This window comes from Xiphophorus hellerii, chromosome 16 (genome assembly GCF_003331165.1).
Source record: "Xiphophorus hellerii strain 12219 chromosome 16, Xiphophorus_hellerii-4.1, whole genome shotgun sequence".
Classification (NCBI taxonomy): Eukaryota; Metazoa; Chordata; class Actinopteri; order Cyprinodontiformes; family Poeciliidae; genus Xiphophorus; species Xiphophorus hellerii.
In genome coordinates, this window is record NC_045687.1 from 914,146 (window position 1) to 932,355 (window position 18,210).

Genomic DNA, 18,210 nt, shown 5'->3' on the forward strand with positions numbered 1-18,210 from the left:
CAAACGCCATGGCGTGTCATGTAGCATTGCGGCTACATATTTATTTTTAATATTTTATATATGATCTACTGAGAAATCTGTGGAACCATGAATAGATGCGGGTTCTACTGGCAGATATTTTTTTATGTGAGCCTGAATGGATCATTTTGTCCCTGATGTGAATCAGAAAATGCTCAAATGAAAAACCTCTGCAGTCATTAACTACTGGAACTAAGAACTGTTGAAATAACTAATTAACATCTGAAATTGTGAAGTCATTGGTGTTCAAGATGACAGGATGTGAAATGCTTGGCTTCGTTAAGGAACCTAACAGAACGATGAAAACACTTCCACCAGAGTTTCTCTGATACCTGCTGCACATTTTGACCTTTGGTCACGAACTCATTCCCAACCTTCACCCTGGGATAGCAGAGGTTCTTCAGGAGGTCGGCAGAGTTCAGACCCATCAGGTAGGCAGCTTTATCAGCCTCTGCAGAGACAGAAGCATTAAGCACGTCTTTGCATGCGGCCGGCCACACACCGCTGACCGCCGGCTCCACCTTCGGTGCCGTCCGGCTCCGCCTGCTCCTCCCGCTGCTTCTGCTTGAACTTCATGTTGCCGTAATGCATAACGGCGCCGGTCAGCTTGTAGGCGGACGCTTTCTCATCAGGCAGGAAGCCCAGGATGTCAAAGGCTTCCTGCATTTGCAGAAATAAAAAGGTAGAAGTTGCTAACGGGGAAGAGCCGCCTGTTTTCATAGAATCCACTCACATCCGTTGCCACCAGCTCCTCGGCATCGTTGATGCTTTTCACGCTGATTTCCCCCTGACTGATGAAGGCAAAGTCATACGGGTTGGTGGTGATCAGAAGCAGATCTGCAGATTAAAAAATCCAGTTCATGTTTGATTAAATGATAAAACATGAGGGAAATAATGAGGACAAAGTTTACCGATGAGTTCAGGTTTCTGGTTGCATGTGAGCTGATAGAATATGTGGTAACTGCGCTCAGCTGACAGCTGAAACGTCACTCTGGACTTTTCCAGCAGATCTGTTAGGAAAAAGTAAAAAACATCAAAACTTTCTGCTTCATAGCAGAGTGATGAATTCACGCCCATCCTTATGGATATAAACTCACATGTTTCGATGTCTGCCGATGCCAGCTTCCCAGTGGCTCCGAAGTGGATCCGGATGAACTTACCCTACAAACAGAGCCGGTTATCTGCAGCCGATCCTAATCAATCATCTTAATCAATAATCTTAATCAGTCATCTTATCGAAGCGAAGCTGGCAGGCTGACTCACGAAGCGAGACGAGTTGTCGTTCCTCACGGTCTTGGCGTTCCCAAACGCTTCCAGCAGCGGGTTGGCCTGGATGATCTGATCCTCCAGAGTCCCCTGATGACCAAAATACCGAAACAGAATAAAATAATAAAAACCAAAACATACTTAGTTTCTGCTGCAGCAATTTCCCAACAACCCGAATCACCGAAGTACAAATATCTTTATAAATTGGTGTTGAAGGTCAAAGAAAAGATTTTATCATGTCAAAGGAAACTGGTTTGGATAGCAGCACTAACATCCTTACCAAACATAAAGATGGGATGAAACATCCTGTGTTTAAATTTATATTAGACCCCCAGTGGGCCCCACTGGGCCCGCGCCCATGAAAACAGAAGGACAGTCACTGAGGGCGCTCACCTTCATTTTGCTGCTGCTCTCCTTTTTCTTGTCTGTTGCCACGGCGATTGTTGCAAAGTACTGAATGACACGTTTGGTGTTGACGGTTTTCCCGGCTCCAGATTCTCCACTGAGGAAAAAAATCGATTTTTAAAGTTTTTCTATCAAAAACAGAAAAACTAAAAGTTTTTACTCAACTTACGTGATGAGGATGGACTGATTGACCCGATCTGCAGACAGAGGAGAGGGATGAGCTGTGTGTGTGTGTGTGTGTGTGTGTGTGTGCGCGCGCTCACCGGTGAGCATGAACTGGTAGGCGTTGTCAGAGAGGGCGAAGATGTGCGGCGGGACCTCCATCCTCTTCTTGCCCCGGTAGGCGCGGACCACCTCCGGGTTGTAGACCGGCAGCCATTTGTACGGATTGACGGTCACACAGAAGAGCCCAGAGTACGTCTGCACCGAAACGAAAAGTAATCTGATTACAATCTACAAATTACAGAATCACTTTCACATTTAACAAAGATCTTCAAATTAAAAGCATGTTGCTGTGAAATAAAAAATTTTCTCATTTTGGGAGATGTTTAGAGATTCTTTCTGTGTGTTTTTATTAGTTGAAGATTTTATTTTCAAACATTTTGTGCTTCTTTAGAAATATTTTATAATTTTTTTAACTTAAATTCTTGTTTCTTGGTGTCATTTTAGCCCTTAACATGATATAATGTAATCCATATTGAGCTGCATGGAAAGAATCGATACACAAAATGCAACACAATACAATATGATACAATGTAATACAATATATTACATAAAATAACATATATGACACAATATTATGCAGAATGATATAAGATGACATCATGATATATGATACGATATAAAATGTAATACAACACCAGGCATTTATACAAATACTGTAAAGATGAACTGAATTAATATTGTACATTCTGCTATAATTATTTTAAAAAGGCATTTTACAAAAGAAACCCACAAAATTCAGTGTATATAGAGAAACATATGGTCCTATTAGATAATTATATGGACAGATTAAAAACCAGTTAATTCTATTTCTGCCATATTTGCATGTTTCTATAAATATTTTCTAATTTTCTGTAGGTTTTAAATTTGGCTGCTTTCAGAGCTGAACAGATAAAGTTACTTCTAAAACATTTAAATCACCTTCCCTCACTAACAGTTCTCCTTCCTTTAATGTTTGCAGGTAAATTTGGTTTAAACTGAACAGGAGACGTTTCTGAAGAGGCGACGTGTTTCATGCTTACGTAGATCATCCAGGCGGCGTATCGCTCCTTCAGGTTGAACAGGACGGCCGGTTCATGCAGGTGCGTCATCATCACCATGTCCTCAATCTTATCAAACTTTGGGGGATTCATTGGAAACACCTGGTCCTCCCTCACCGTTAACGTCTGCAGAGGAAGGTACACCAGGTGAGAACGTGAGACCAGGTGAGAACGTGAGACCAGGTGAGAACGTGAGACCAGGTGAGAACACGAGAGCAGGTGAGAACACAAGAGCAGGTGAGAACGTGAGAGCAGGTGAGAACATGAGACCAGGTGAGAACGTGAGAACAGGTGAGAACGTCAGAACAGGTGAGAACGTGAGACCAGGTGAGAACGTGAGAACAGGTGAGAACACGAGAGCAGGTGAGAACACGAGAGCAGGTGAGAACACAAGAGCAGGTGAGAACGTGAGACCAGGTGAGAACGTGAGAGCAGGTGAGAACGTCAGAACAGGTGAGAACGTGAGAGCAGGTGAGAACGTGAGAACAGGTGAGAACGTCAGAACAGGTGAGAACGTGAGACCAGGTGAGAACGTGAGAACAGGTGAGAACGTCAGAACAGGTGAGAACGTGAGACCAGGTGAGAACGTCAGAACAGGTGAGAACATCAGAACAGGTGAGAACGTGAGACCAGGTGAGAACGTCAGAACAGGTGAGAACGTCAGAACAGGTGAGAACGTGAGAGCAGGTGAGAACGTGAGAACAGGTGAGAACGTCAGAACAGGTGAGAACGTGAGACCAGGTGAGAACGTGAGAACAGGTGAGAACGTCAGAACAGGTGAGAACGTGAGAACAGGTGAGAACGTCAGAACAGGTGAGAACGTGAGACCAGGTGAGAACGTGAGACCAGGTGAGAACGCGAGAGCAGGTGAGAACACGAGAGCAGGTGAGAACGTGAGAGCAGGTGAGAACGTGAGACCAGGTGAGAACGTGAGAGCAGGTGAGAACGTGAGAACAGGTGAGAACGTCAGAACAGGTGAGAACGTGAGACCAGGTGAGAACGTCAGAACAGGTGAGAACATCAGAACAGGTGAGAACGTGAGACCAGGTGAGAACGTCAGAACAGGTGAGAACGTCAGAACAGGTGAGAACGTGAGACCAGGTGAGAACGTCAGAACAGGTAAGGACAATATCGTTTAAAGGCCTTTTTTGAATTGAATTGAAAATCTTATTTTGTATGATTATTTATTTAAACTCATTTAACACATTTTATTAAATTTTTCAGCAGTTTTTTGTAAAGAAAAATAAAAACAACAACAAAAAAACACCAAATTATTTAGGGGGACTTGAGAATGTTTTAGTGGGGCTCCAGCCCCCCTACAAAAGTCCTAGAGACGCCACTGCAACAAACAAGGAGCAGCTTAAATGCAAATGTCCAGAAAACTGTAAAACTGCAGAAACCCTGAGTTCCTTTGCTTTTGAACCACAATTACTGGAACCTTGAGCAACACATCCACCTGAACTGATGATCCGTCGAATGTCAAGTTTGTTTCTGTTGGTTCTTTAAACTCTTTGCTACAAACGAACGCACTGACCCAGGTCCCTCTTGAAAATGCGATCTAGATCTCACCGGGGTTTACCTGGTTAAATAAAGGATTAATAAAAAAACTGATTGGTGGGATCACCTACCAGATCGTCGCCGGTCTTCACGGTGACTCCGCCCTCGGATCGGTTCTGGATCTCCGCCTTCACGTAAAGCTCCGCGGCGTCGCTCACGAAGCACGCCGTCTTGCTGTCGAACGGCCGGTTCTGAGCCTCGGCTCGCTCCTTCTCGGACTTCCGCAGGAACTGGGCCGCAGGCCCGAACACCGCCATTTCCCCATCGGAGCTCATTTCTCCCAGTGGGACTCAAACACAACACGGATACTTTAGTTTATGAATGAAGAACTGCGGTGAACTCACCGTGGCCTCGGCGTCGGGTCGGGACAGGAACGGGTTTCCAGAACGCTGCAGGAGTGGCTGCAGAGTGCAGGAACGGGACAGACGTCTGTCCGTTTTATACGCAGCTCCGTCCTTCACCTCGCGCCCGTTCCGTCCGCCGGTAGAGTTACAGACCTGCTGCTCACCAGGACGGATCAGGGACCAACAAGCAGCGCAGATATATTTAGCTTTAGATGCCAAGTAAAGGCAGGTTTTAAAATAATAAAAACCTGTTAGAATAGAAGTCGGCGTGCTGGTTCCATCTGGGTTTTCCTAACTCCCAGTTTAACTGCAGTTTTCCTGCCCGGCTCTCAAACTGCATCACTGAAAGTATAAAAGGAGAGATTTAAAGTCTGCTTTTTTAGTTTATAGACGTTGGTCCAGAAATAAACATTTTTTTATTTCTGCAAATATAAAAGTTACAGTTACAGTTCAGATTTCTGTTTCAGTGGAATATGAATGAAATTGGAGATAATTTTACAGATTAACGGACGGATGAATTATATCACGTTTTTCCAGGTTGTCAACCTGTTGTGTTTTTTTCTTATGCAGCTCGATGAATAAAAAAAGTATTTATTTGGTTCTTCAAATAAATTATAACCCAACATGTTCTAATTTCACCTAAATCCTTCAGATTAAAACAGTCACCTTAACCTGCGATGAGGGATCCAACCCGCTATTCCTGACTGGGTAGACTGGTTTAACTGGGTAGACTGGTTTAACTGAGCTGACTGTCAGATCCGCTTTAAAGGTGTCCGGACAACCTTTAAAGCGGATCTGAAGAGGATTGATTATTTTCCTTTTAGAGGATTATGTGTGGCAGCTGCAGCGGAAACAAAAGCCTGAGTGGGATACAGTTGTTTTAACAAAGAGACGGTGGCAGCAGTCCAAGCTACACAGGACAAAGGGACAGGAGGACGGGGGACGGGGGGGGGGGGACAGGAGGACGGGGGAGGGGGGGGGGGGGGGACAGGAGGACGGGGGACGGGGACGGGGGGGTGGGGGGGACAGGAGGACGGGGGGGGACAGGAGGACGGGGGGGGACAGGAGGGGGACAGGAGGACGGGGTGGGACAGGAGGACGGGGTGGGGGGGTTTGATGTGAAGTCGTTGATCTGGGTGACACAGTGAGGTGAAGCCGGACCTGGACAAAGTCCTCGATGTTTCTGAAAACTTGGTCAGATGCTTCAGAAAATAACTCAGAGCTCAGAGTGATTATAATAAGTGAAATAACCTGAGAGCGTCGCTGTGGACGGTGATGCTGTGGGCTGGAAGGATCTCCAGCAGCAGTCAGTCTTCCAACACACCTGAAGAAGCCTCTGACTGAAGATTGCTGCTGTATGACACTCTCAGTATCCAGACAGAAGATGATTGAAGTTGTCTTTATGTAAACTTTCTGGCTCTAAATTAATTTCTTTAAGCTGGGCATAGTTTTCTTCACATGCACCTTTTCTAACGGCTTCACTGTAACTTAATAAGTTACACCTTAAGTTACTGTAAAACTGGATTTCAGACTCTGTGGTGATTATGCTGTCTGATGCCGGATCCCTTCAAATATTCAGGCTGTAAAATTTAAAATCTGATGAAAAGTAACAGCAGAACAGGGCAGAAAAGTTCAGGAAAGCTGTCTAAACCAGTCAGTCGGTTCTGATCCGCTTGGTCAGTACTGAGGCGCCGTGTCCTAAGACCTTCCCATTTCTATCAGCTAATTGTTCCAAGGTGAAGCTTATTTTAGATGATCTGTTTGCTTTACATGCGACAGGTGGAGGCCGACTGCACTGAGCCACACATTGGAAATGATTCCAGATAATCCATAATAAAACCACAACTTAGTAACAATAGCATCCCCTTTAAATTCATTTAAATCTTATCTTTAGATCTGTGAGGAAAGATTAGATAAACAAAAAGTTATTTTTTTATATTATTGAAACAATAACCTGGTGGCAGATTTCCAGTGAAGGAAACCAGTCCAGACTGGGAGGCTGTGGCTGCGGCTGCACAGGAAACAAGAAACTTTAAAGGAAAGTTCGAGTCGTTTGTTCATAAATCTCTCTTAAATAGATGAAATTTAAAAAGTGAGGTGGAAAAAAAAGTGTTTTTCATTTAGTTATGTAATAATTTTGCAAAAAGTTTCCAAATAAATTCTAAGAAGCCAAAATCTCACTTTTACTTTCTTACTCATCCATGTTTAAAACTAACCGACAGCTGGTGATTAATGAAAATATTGATCAAGTAACAGACGTGCTTGGTTTTTATTCTGTTTATGTAAAATCTACCATAAGCGCCATCTTTAAAAAGCTCTACTTTGAAAAGAAGTTTCATAAATTTTGTCTTTTCTTTCTAACAATTCGGTTTGCAGAATTAGCTCAAAGTGAACATTATGCTAAATATCTGCTAATGTGGACAAGAAGCGAAAAGCAGGCAGAAGCTGCGATTCCATAAATGTGCGCAAATCTTTGTCAATATTCCGCTAACAATGTTTTCATTAAATAATAAACACAAACACACAAGAATCATTTTGTTCACGCAATAAGTAATTAAGAAACATACCACGCAACGATCCTCCAACCACTTCCTGTCTTCTTCTTCTTCGTGGGTTGAGCCAGGGCAACATCCGGTTGTTGATCACGTGACTCGCGTGATGTGAAGAAAGGGTTTCTGTTGCAGATTTTCAAAAATAAACCAGAAACGACTAGAAACAAACATTTCATCCCCGCCGAAACGTTTCATCAAAAAACGAGAATTCTTTTAAATTTGTTTAGTTTTTATGAAGCGAATTTCATTTCAAAATGCCAAATTACCTCATTATGATCAGCTACTGAGAAACAGTCTGGGTCAACTGAAAACTTTAATTCAGATGTTAGAGATGCTTCTAACCTGTTTTTGCTTTAATTGCAAGTTTAGAGATTCATATTCTGTTACAGTTTTCATTTCAAAGCTCTTATGATTCTTGATATTTTGTATTGATTCAATTTAAAGTCTTATATCTGGAATCATATTCACAAATGTTTCCTATCTGTTGCCTACAGATGCACGTTAGTTTTTATTCCAGAACCTTCCGAAGAGAAAGTCCAGACGTCAGTAAGATGTTCAGACTCGGATCGCCTTCGGATCCGGCTGACACTCGATCAGAACATGCAGAGGAAAGTCCAGTACAGAGCAGGACAAGCTGCTGGGACAGACACGTCCTTGTTGTGTGCCAGAACATTTCTGGCTTTGTTTCACTGCAGAAGGACGACCTTTGACCTCTATCTGCTCTGACCCAAACTGAAGCTGTTTCGTGGTTCTGAGAGGGAGAAAAGCTGCTCATTTAGAAAGTTTCCATGTTTGTCTCGTAGTTCAGCTGCAGACTCGTCTCTGTCTCTTCGTTCTGTTTCTCCCCAGAGCTGCTTCATGGTAAGAACTGCAATCAGACTCTTATGGACAGAAGATTCAGTTTCTATCTCTAACTTTATGTTTATTTGTTTACATACTAATTACACACCGTAAATGAGTCAAATAATGATTCATATTTAAATTAGAGGTGGGACTCGGAGTTAATTGCAGAGTCTGTAAATAATTAATTTCTAAATTATTGGATAAGTAGACATATGAGCTCAACAACAAATATATTTATAGTTTTAATCTGTTTTTAGGTCATTTAATCATTAGATTGGAACAAACTTCAACTTTCCAGAGTTTCCATGATCATTCATGGAGCTTCTTTAGAAACGTGGACGCTGACATTAGCATTAGCTGCTACATGTTTAGCATTGAGATGCTAATTTAGGCTTGAAATAACTTCACTGATGCTAACTGCTTTTAGCACAACTTGAACAGAACAACAGTGTTTCCAGCGTCCAATCAGATCGTTTAGAAGCAGAAATTAGCCGCCAATGGACCGAGAGAAGCGGCTTCCATGGCTGTTGTTAGCTTGTGCGTCAGATTTACCGGTGTACCGGAAACATACAAATACAAAGGTTCCACTTTCAACTTTTGTATGTACACAAAAGGTTACTGATTTCACAAAATGATTTAAATGCATTAAAATCTTTGTAATTAATGAATCAAAAATAACACATTAAAATCCCAACCTTAATCTAAATCTGAAAATAATTGTAGAATGTGAAGTCACTCTATATTAAAATCTTTGTTACTTGAGATTTACAACAATCCCATTTAATCATCGTCTGACAATCATTTTTTAAGGGATAAATTCAAACCAAATACATTTAAAAAAGGAAACTTGCACCTCTAACTTGTTTTCAGTTGGAGTCACTAAATTTACTTCTATTTGATGTAACTTTGATTTGCAAGACCAACAAACTGCAGGCAGCTGGACTAATGCATCAGTATTATCTCATTTAACCATCTGTCTTTGCTCTGCAGAGCTTCCTCTCTTTCTTCCTATAATTACTGCTTCAGAGTCTCTAACCAACCGTGTGAAAAATCTGATTTTTAGCTGCTGTCAGAGAACCCAGGATTACAAATTAAGGCTGTGCAAACACTGCATTTAAACCACAGGGCTGGGGGACTCAATGTTTTTATTTTTTATCACAGTTGGGCCTAAATTGGGCCAACTGACCAGAGTCCTGTTCTCCAGCGGGACAGCGATCTTCATCCTGGTTTCCTGTTGGTCTTCGTCAGCAGCCAGAGCGAACAGAGGAGCTAATCCTGGCCGGGGAGCAGCAGCACCCGGAGGATCAGGGTTTAGATATCGCTCACATCGAGACGTGGCTGATTTTCTAACACGCTGAAGCATCACATCTCTTCAGGCTGCATTTCTGCTTTCAAGCCTGTGAAATCAGTGAGAAAAAGAGATCTGATTAAAAAGATAAGATAAACCGTTTCTGCTCAGCAACAATGAGGGAACTGTTTGTGTTCAGGCTTTATTAATGCAGCTACATTTGATCTTGGGGTTTTGGAAGGAGGCAGGAGATTAAATCTGTCAGTGACTTGATGCTCATTGAAACTGAAATCGTTACTGAAAGAATTAAATTCTAGATTGAAAGTGAAATTAACTCCTTCCTGTGGACTGGAGTCGTTCCTGGGCAGGTTTCATGTCCCGTACCACCCAGAACATGTGGAAGCTTTCATGTTTTCATCATTTCTTTACTCAGTAAATGTAAATTTTCTCCTTGAGTTAGTTCAGGTGTTCCTGTTGTTTATTTGTTCTGGTAGGTTTAGTCTTTATTTGCGTTGCTGTCAGGTTTCCTCTCCTCTCTGCTCTGGAAACAGTGAAGCAGCATCATTAGGTATGTCTGGCTCTCTGTCAACAAGGTGTAAACACAGCCTGAATAATTTATCACTCTGACCTAACAGTTGCTAACGGAGGTTTGTAGGACAACCAGCATCATGGAGACCAGGGAACAGAAACTATCCACTGACTTTCACTTCCACCCTTCTCTTTGGTTGTCCGTGTTTTTCTTTTCACTCTTAGCGTTGGTATTTTCCTGATCTCAGTCTGTGAGTTACTGTGTTTCCTCTTGTTTGGTGATTCTTCCTCACCTCCTCCAGAGTCGCTCTCCATTCAGCAGCAGAAGATTCAGATGATCTAAATGTAAAGAGGAGTTAACAAATCAACTTTTTTCCAGTGTTATTTTTTAATTGGTCCTTAAGGATGCTATATTTGTGTTTCTGTTTAACATTTTTGTGAAAACTTGTTTAATTTTGCACCGTTTGGCCTAAAACTGCCTCAGAGCTGCTAGCAGAGCAGCACATCCATCCTGTCCTTCCTCCTCTATTCAGCTCTGCTATCAATAATCTGATTATAGATTATTAGCGTGTGAGGTTCAGCTGCAGATGAGGCCGTGCTGCAGATTAAAACTCTCTCCTGGTAAATCACTGCAATCAGGGCTGGCCCAAGGCATAAGCAAACTAAGCAGCTGCTCAGGGCCCTGGGGGCCTGGTGTTTTTATTTAATTGTGTGTTTTTAATATCAAAAACACACAATTTCACTATAAACTAATTTGTTTTTACAATAATATGTATTTGATAATGTATGTAGAAATCATTATTTTATGGATAAAAAGAAAAGAAAAATTGCTCTTGGGGCCCCCTGGTAGCCGTGGTAGGTACCGCACGCTTCCCCGGTACCATGAGCTGCCGTTCAGAACATCCAAAGGTCCAAAAGTCCAAAGGTCCAAAGGTCCAAAGCTCCGGTCAGAAGTTAAGTTAGCAAAACTACGTCTCAGAAAAGGACTGATCCTTCAGGGAGGGAGAAAAGAAAGAGGAAGAATAGAAAAAAGCCAAGATAAAGGTTTGTTTTAATGAGCCTTGCTAATGTAATGTAATGTAAAGATTAGTAAAGCTGCTAACAGAACATTAGCTTGATAGCGACCTGGACCGGTTCAGTTCAGCAGCCAAACATTTATGCTAGAGTTTAAACTTTAAATGAGTTGATTCTCATGGTGGCTCTGGATATTTCTGAGCTATTTTGGCTTCAAACCGTGTTTAATAAGAATAATTAAAACTTGTCAATGTTTGACGTTGTTAGCTAAATGTTTTTCCGTCAGGCTACAAGCTGCTACATGATGAGCTGCTCTATGTTGTTTGCTGCTGAGCAAAATCATTTAGTGGCTAAAAACATTATTTTTACATCAACTTCTGTTAAAATTGAAGTTTAATTGAAGTGATTAAGATAAATTAATTTAATCAAAGAAGGTGAGGTGTGTGAATGAAGCCGGTCCACATTGTTAGCAGAACCAGAGGGCCCCAAAATCACATTTGGCTCAGGGCCCCATGGAGGATTGGACCGGCCCTGCTGCAGTCATTTCTGTCCTCAGCCTGAAGCTGCAGCCTTCATGTCTGCTGAGGGGAGCCGCTGATACGGAGGATTTATTTATTTATCCAGTTACTGGATCGTTTTCACTGCTTGAATGGCAGCATGTTTTAGTGAGGAGAGCTGAAACATTTGATGGTCATGTCTTGGGCCGACCCAAACTTCACATTACTTATCTCCTCTCTGTGCTGCTGGAGATGCTGCAGCTCTAAAGTTTAATGACGCAGCAGCAGCAGCAGCGTTTTATGCTCCCACTCTGAGTAAACTCGGTTATCAGCGTTAACGACCAAATCATTACCAACCTGCAGCTCGTTAGTCACTGATGGCTGTTTCTGCAGATGGACGTCAAAAAATCTGGTTATTATCAAAAACATGATTAACTTTTCTCTGTAGCTCTGAACTTCATCTAAACCTGTTAGCTTCTGTTTTCCACTCGCTTTAGAGGAAAATTTATTTAATTTATTTTTACACAAAAATGATCAAATTAGAATAATCAACATTTAATTATGAACATTAAATACATTTTTGGTTTATCTTTAATTATTGTCACGTTTTTGTAAGAAATTTTCAAAAAATGGAAACAAACAATGAAATAGAAAAATACAGTTATGTTACCTTGTTTCAAAAAATCCCATGAAATTTTCTTTTTTGTTTATTGGCTTATATTTAGTTCAGTATTTTCCCAAGAATATTAACACAAAATACATTTAAACAGAAAAACACAGGCTCAGAGTAATTCTTAAAAAAATAATTCAATCCTCTTTTCCCAAGATTAATAAATAAACTAAACTGAGAAAAATTAAATTATATAAGCAAGTTTGAGTTGCTTATCTAAAATCTAGAAAATTGAGTTACACTTTACCTTGAAATATTTTATTTACATATTTATATTTTGTCAGTAACACTTTCTCCTTTTCAACAAACAAGTATTTAGTAAATTAATTGAGCATGAAAGAAAACACTAAAGTATAAAACAAAAGAGAGGAAAAGTTGATTTCTGTGCTTTTCATGTTCATTTTTCCTCATTTCCTTCAGTTCATGTTGACTTTGCTGTTTAAGTTTCTACTTTTTGCCTGATTTTATTTTTAATCACTATGTAAACTTTCATGGTTTCCATGTAAAGCTGGTTTGTGTCCACAGAGCTGCGCTGCGGCTGAACCGGACCGGCGGCTTCGTCCTGCTGGAAACCAGAACCGTCGTCTCAGTGAAGGTAAAACGAACCAAAACTCTTTGGTTCTGTTCTGTGAAGGAGTTCCTGGAAAAGAGGAATGTCCAAAATAGTTTGACCCAATCTGCTCCATAAATCAGATGTTTGTGTCGTACATAAAGAATAAAGCTGTTGGGTTCGTCTCCAGCTCCTCTGCATTCAGCGCTGTAACTCTGCGAACTGGACTCATTCTCATTCTCTCCTCATCATCATCAGGCTCCATCAGGCCTGCACACTTTAATCTGATTATCCTGGATTTGCTCCGTTGGACGAACCGAAGCAGCCACTTTCTCAGGAGGTGGAGGAATGTTCCTGCTCAGCCTCTGTGTGTTTACGCCTCAGTTCTGGAGGAGAACCTGGAGGCTCCTCCAGCCTGCAGACACAAACTCACAGTTCAAACGCAGAAATTAGAGCTATATTTATATTCACAGCCTAGTGCTGCAGCAGCAGCTGTCACTCTGTTAGTTTATTGTTGTGTCATGTTCAGGAAGCTGCAGCTCAGGATGTGGCAGTTATAAAGATGTCAGAGTTTCAGAAAGCTGCTTGTAGCTGTCAGCTGCTGTCATTTAATGGAGACATTTTCACAAAGGGGATCAGCTGGAATATCGGCACGCAGTCCCGCCGGAGCTGCAATTATGCTGCTGGGATTTGGAATAATGTGAAAGATTAATTAAGAGGAGATGAGCCTTTAAAGCTGTTACTGTGTTAAAGACGTGGCTGTTAGCTGACAGGAGAAAGCTTTCAGCTATGGGGACGTTTATAAAGATGTTTTCTAGCTGCTGTGACTTTGACATACCCACCAACTTTGACATAACACCAGGATATGGTTTAACACCATATCCTGGTGTTAAACCAGGATATGATGTTCAGTCCACCTAATCCAACTCCAGTCCGTTTTCCTATAAAGTCCGGTTCGGTTGCTGAGGTGGCAATGCTAAGCTAACTCTGGGTTCTGGCTAACTCGGTCTGGGTTCAGTTGAAGTGAACTCTGGTTCGGTTTGAATCCATATCTGAACGCCAAGCGGACCAGAGACCGCTCCAAAAGCAGGAAGTGGACTACAGCTCAGGGCATTCTGGGTAAATCCAACCAAAGCTAACATGCTAGCCTAGTGCTAGCAGCAGAAATGGCTCCTGGTCTTCAGCCAAAGACTAAAGAGAAAAATCTGACGCCTCCATCTTGTTTCCATCTGGTGAAGAAGGAAGTTGCTCTCAGTGTCTTCAGAGGTTTTTGTGTCGTTTCCTTCAGTGATTCTTGGTGCAGCGCCCCCACAGGCCAGGAGGGGAACAGGTTGGTTTGACTCAGAACCACAGCAGCTGGAGATGGAGCAGATGGTGGAGTTCTGGTTCCAGTAGAACCGGGTCGACCGGACCATCAGGGCTGAAACAGTCTTAATCTCATCTTCAGGAAGACAACATTAATCTGATCTTTAGAATCAACCAAAGCTTCCCACCCAGAAAAATAACAAAATAACTGAATGGTGAAAAAAATCGTTGTTTCTTCTGCGATGGCAGGAGAAACAAAAAGCTTCATCTGCAGCCATGAGGAAACAATTCAGTTGAAACATGAAGCTGTCAGTTTATCAGGAGATCCAGACTGAAAGAAAAAGACCCAAGATGGATGGATTCATTTCATCTCTCGCTGCATTTAAACTCTGAACAAGCTGATTTTCCATCCAAGCCTCTCTGAACACAATGACAACACGAATCATCTTCCTCTTCATCATTTTACAGAGAGTTGCTCTCTGCAGACTAGGTTGATCTCCGATTACATTTCTGAAAAAATTGCTAAGTGCTGATTTCTGCATGAAGGCCACACATCGATAAAAACACTCATCGCTTGTTTCTGAGTCCAGCTGCCCATAAAACCTGCTTAGAGTCAGACAGGAAACCTGAAAACAAAGTGTGTGTAATCCGGCCATCAGTCCTGCTCCAGTGGAAACATGGCGATGGCGCCGCTCTTCCTCAGCTGAAGCTCTTCCTCAGCTGAAGCCCCACAGGGACGGCTGGCAGCACAAACTCCTCACCATATGGTGAAACCAGGCCTCCTCTTCCTCAGCCCCAGGTTCTGGACACAGTACTGGGAAACAAAACACAGTCACAAAACAATAAAAACAGAGATATATTCTAAATAAGATAATAGTGGATGGTTATCAGTTTGGAGAGCTCCAGTTTCTTCAACTCAGTTTAACAAGACACAACTCAATAAATCCCCCAGTAACCCCGTGAACACAACTGGAGGAGAAATCTCAACAAGAGGCTCGTTACGGTTCAGCACCGGCAGCATCTCTGCTCAGCCGGCCATCGGAGTCAGAGAGCAGATGGTTTTCCTCCTCCTGCTGGCTGAGGAGGAAGGAGCGGACGGACGCAGCCGGCTGCAGGGGGTTTGTCAGCGTTTAGTCAGACACGAGCATCGCTGCTGACAGAGGAAGAGTTTACTGACGGGATCAGAGCTGCTGCTCCGGACTAACAGGAACCTCCAGAACAAAACGCAGTCAGGAAGCAGACGACTGAACACAGCATCAGTTCACATCAGTATGTCAGGAATGTGGAGCCTTTAGGACCGAACACAAGCAGGAGATCCAGGATGGAGGTGAAGTGGTTTAATAAAGAGGATCTGACAAAAGAAGTGACTGAACAGGGAGGATAAAATGCTGGGCAGGATAATAAAACTCAGGCGAGTGTAAATGAAACCACTGCTGTGGGAGCAGCATGAAAATCTGTGAAAATACTGTAAAAAATAGATTAAAAAATAGAGGTAATCAGAAACAGAAACAAAAAGTGGTAAAAAAATAGCCAACTAATTAAAAATATATAATTGACCATGGCTAACAGCGATGGACGATGAAGCTGCTTCTCTCTGGTCCACTGAGGGTTAATTTCCACCTCTAAACCATCTGATTGGACCCTGGAAAAGATTATTGTTGTGTTTCATTTGTGCTAAAAGGAGTTAGCCAAACAGTGAAGCTATTCAAGGCTAAAATAGCATCTGAATGCTAATATATAGCAGCTAACGCTAATGTTAGCGTCTAAAGAAGCTCCATGAACGATCAGGACTTCCTGAAACACTTTGCTCCAATCTGAAGGTGGAAAAATCAGATTTAAGAAAATGTTGCTTATGATGTTTCTTCTCGTTAAACTGATTCATTTTTAAACCGATTTATTCCCAGTTTTCTGTTCACCTGCTTAGTGTAGAGATGTACAGCCTGAAGAAACTGCAGTGATCTACAAGTGACTTTAATGAGGTTTTTAAAACACAAAACTCTTCCTGCATCCAAACCAGACTGCAGAGGTTCTGCCGGGCTGCAGAGGTTCTGCCAGACAGCAGAGGTTCTGCCTGGCTGCAGAAGTTCTGCCAGACTGCAGAGGTTCTGCCAGACAGCAGAGGTTCTGCCAGACTGCAGAGGTTCTGCCGGACAGCAGAGGTTCTGCCAGACTGCAGAGGTTCTGCCGGACAGCAGAGGTTCTGCCTGGCTGCAGAGGTTCTGCCGGGCTGCAGAGGTTCTGCCGGACAGCAGAGGTTCTGCCTGGCTGCAGAGGTTCTGCCTGGCTGCAGAGGTTCTGCCGGGCTGCAGAGGTTCTGCCGGGCTGCAGAGGTTCTGCCGGGCTGCAGAGGTTCTGCTGGGCTGCAGAGGTTCTGCTGGGCTGCAGAGGTTCTGCCGGGCTGCAGAGGTTCTGCCAGACTGCAGAGGTTCTGCCAGACAGCAGAGGTTCTGCCGGGCTGCAGAGGTTCTGCCTGGCTGCAGAGGTTCTGCTGGGCTGCAGAGGTTCTGCCGGGCTGCAGAGGTTCTGCCTGGCTGCAGAGGTTCTGCTGGGCTGCAGAGGTTCTGCCGGGCTGCAGAGGTTCTGCCAGACTGCAGAGGTTCTGCCAGACAGCAGAGGTTCTGCCGGGCTGCAGAGGTTCTGCCGGGCTGCAGATAAACCTCCCATCCTGGTGAATTAGAACAGGCATCCACTGTTTCATTGGTTCGGCTGTAAACCTTCCTGGGTCGTTAAGATTCCTGGATTTTACTTCAGCTTCTCTCCGGCGAAGGAAAAGAAAATAACCTGAAAGTCTTTCTGCTCATTAAACGAGTGAATTACTGAGTAATAGGGATTAGAAAGAGCAGGTCCGGTTTCCTCCTGTTCTGTGTGTGAATGGAAGCAAACATCCAGAAACCTTAAAACTGACAATTCATCTGATATTTATTGAAGGATCTTTTGAGCAGAGCGGCTTGTGTCAGAAAAACCTTCATTTAATGCGATACTGACGGAGGTTAAGTGAAGTCATGGGTTTCTCATTGCTCCTGTAAACAAAGTGATAACGATCCGAGTCTGTGGTCTGGCTGCAGCCTGCGGCTCCATGCAGCGGAGCTGTGCGGCCTGGGCTCTGGGTTGCCTTCAGCTGGGAACGGGCCGGGTTGATGAGCAGCGACTGGACAGGTCATGAATCACCAGGATGGAGGGGAACCGCCACGGAGGCTGCAGGACGAAGCCAGGCTCGATTCACGGAGCAGAGAGCGCTGCAGGCTGTTGGGAACGTTTCTAACACAGGATGTGATGTAAGAGCAGGAAGTAAACAAACAGGAACCCAGAGAAATGGCTTCATAAATGAGCCAGTTCTCTAATTCCTACCAGGTTTATTATCTTCATCTTTAGATCGACTGCAGGAAAACAAACATTTAGTGTTTTTGGTTTAGAATAAAACCAGATGAAGACAGGGCTGTTATTGTTGGACTGGATGTTAATTCTGTAGTAAAATATATTTTTTGTCAGTATTTTTCTGTATAATTAGTTTTCACATTTTAATTGAAAACTATATTTTGACAAAATAAGCAAAATTTATATTTATGGTTTTTAATCAGATTAGACTAAAGTTCATCTTTACAGATTTCAGGAAGTTCTGATCATTCATGTAGTTTCTTTAGAAATCTGGACGGTGGACGCCAACATTAGCATTAGCTGCTACTTGTTTAGCTTTGAGATGCTATTTTAGGCTAGCATAGCTTCACCGATAGTTAAACTCATTTTAACTATCTTCAACACAACAATAGTCATTTCCAGCATCCAACCAGATCGTTTAGAAGCAGAATCGATCTGATCGGGACCAGAGAGAAGCTGCTTCGTTGTTAGCGGATGTAGCTTGTGCGTCAGATTTATGGCCATACCAGAAACATGCAACAAAGGTTCCAGCTCAGGACTTTTGTAGGTAAAGAAGTGATTGATTATGTTAAAGCTTTATAACTCCTACAGATTAATTTGATTAAATAATTGAAATTAATGTATTAAAGTCACAGCTCTAATAACCATCTAATAGTTACTATAATTGCTGAGTGCATCAATTTAAACACAAAGGAGAAATGTTGTGGTGAAGCCTGAACGGCCGCTCACGGTTTGA

The 18,210-nt window shown here is 42.7% G+C and overlaps 2 protein-coding genes across 3 annotated transcripts in view; one reads left to right on the top strand and one right to left on the bottom strand.

Annotated features, from left to right (window-relative positions):
• The window catches only part of LOC116734844 (myosin-4-like), a 20,306-nt gene extending 14,518 nt beyond the window's left edge, over positions 1-5,788 (bottom strand). The window contains exons 1-11 of one of the 2 annotated variants that reach the window (XM_032586365.1): positions 4,580-5,788; positions 2,934-3,077; positions 1,953-2,109; positions 1,859-1,886; positions 1,678-1,786; positions 1,282-1,374; positions 1,116-1,179; positions 930-1,028; positions 752-855; positions 540-678; positions 351-469 (exon numbers count right to left, since the gene is read on the bottom strand). In XM_032586365.1, the coding sequence (XP_032442256.1) occupies positions 351-469; positions 540-678; positions 752-855; positions 930-1,028; positions 1,116-1,179; positions 1,282-1,374; positions 1,678-1,786; positions 1,859-1,886; positions 1,953-2,109; positions 2,934-3,077; positions 4,580-4,783 (1,260 nt within the window). In that variant the 5' untranslated portion in view covers positions 4,784-5,788. The remainder of the gene's footprint in view (positions 1-350; positions 470-539; positions 679-751; positions 856-929; positions 1,029-1,115; positions 1,180-1,281; positions 1,375-1,677; positions 1,787-1,858; positions 1,887-1,952; positions 2,110-2,933; positions 3,078-4,579) is intronic. The other variant, XM_032586366.1, reaches the window with a different exon arrangement.
• LOC116735414 (uncharacterized) lies at positions 4,830-16,977 on the top strand. The gene is made up of 7 exons (XM_032587318.1): positions 4,830-4,991; positions 8,254-8,265; positions 9,496-9,581; positions 12,770-12,839; positions 15,020-15,217; positions 16,117-16,733; positions 16,782-16,977. Exons 1-7 carry the CDS (start codon positions 4,830-4,832, stop codon positions 16,882-16,884), a joined length of 1,248 nt encoding a protein of 415 aa, XP_032443209.1. The 3' UTR covers positions 16,885-16,977.
• The last annotated feature ends 1,233 nt before the right edge of the window (positions 16,978-18,210 follow it).

Coding starts and splice junctions, on each gene's coding strand:
- LOC116735414 (XM_032587318.1), top strand. CDS start 4,830: ATGAAGAACTGCGGTGAACTCACCGTGGCCTCGGCGTCGGGTCGGGAC. Junction 9,582..12,769: donor GATATCGCTCACATCGAGAC/GTGGCTGATTTT, acceptor TTGTGTCCACAG/AGCTGCGCTGCGGCTGAACC. Junction 16,734..16,781: donor GGTTCTGCCGGGCTGCAGAG/GTTCTGCCGGGC, acceptor GAATTAGAACAG/GCATCCACTGTTTCATTGGT.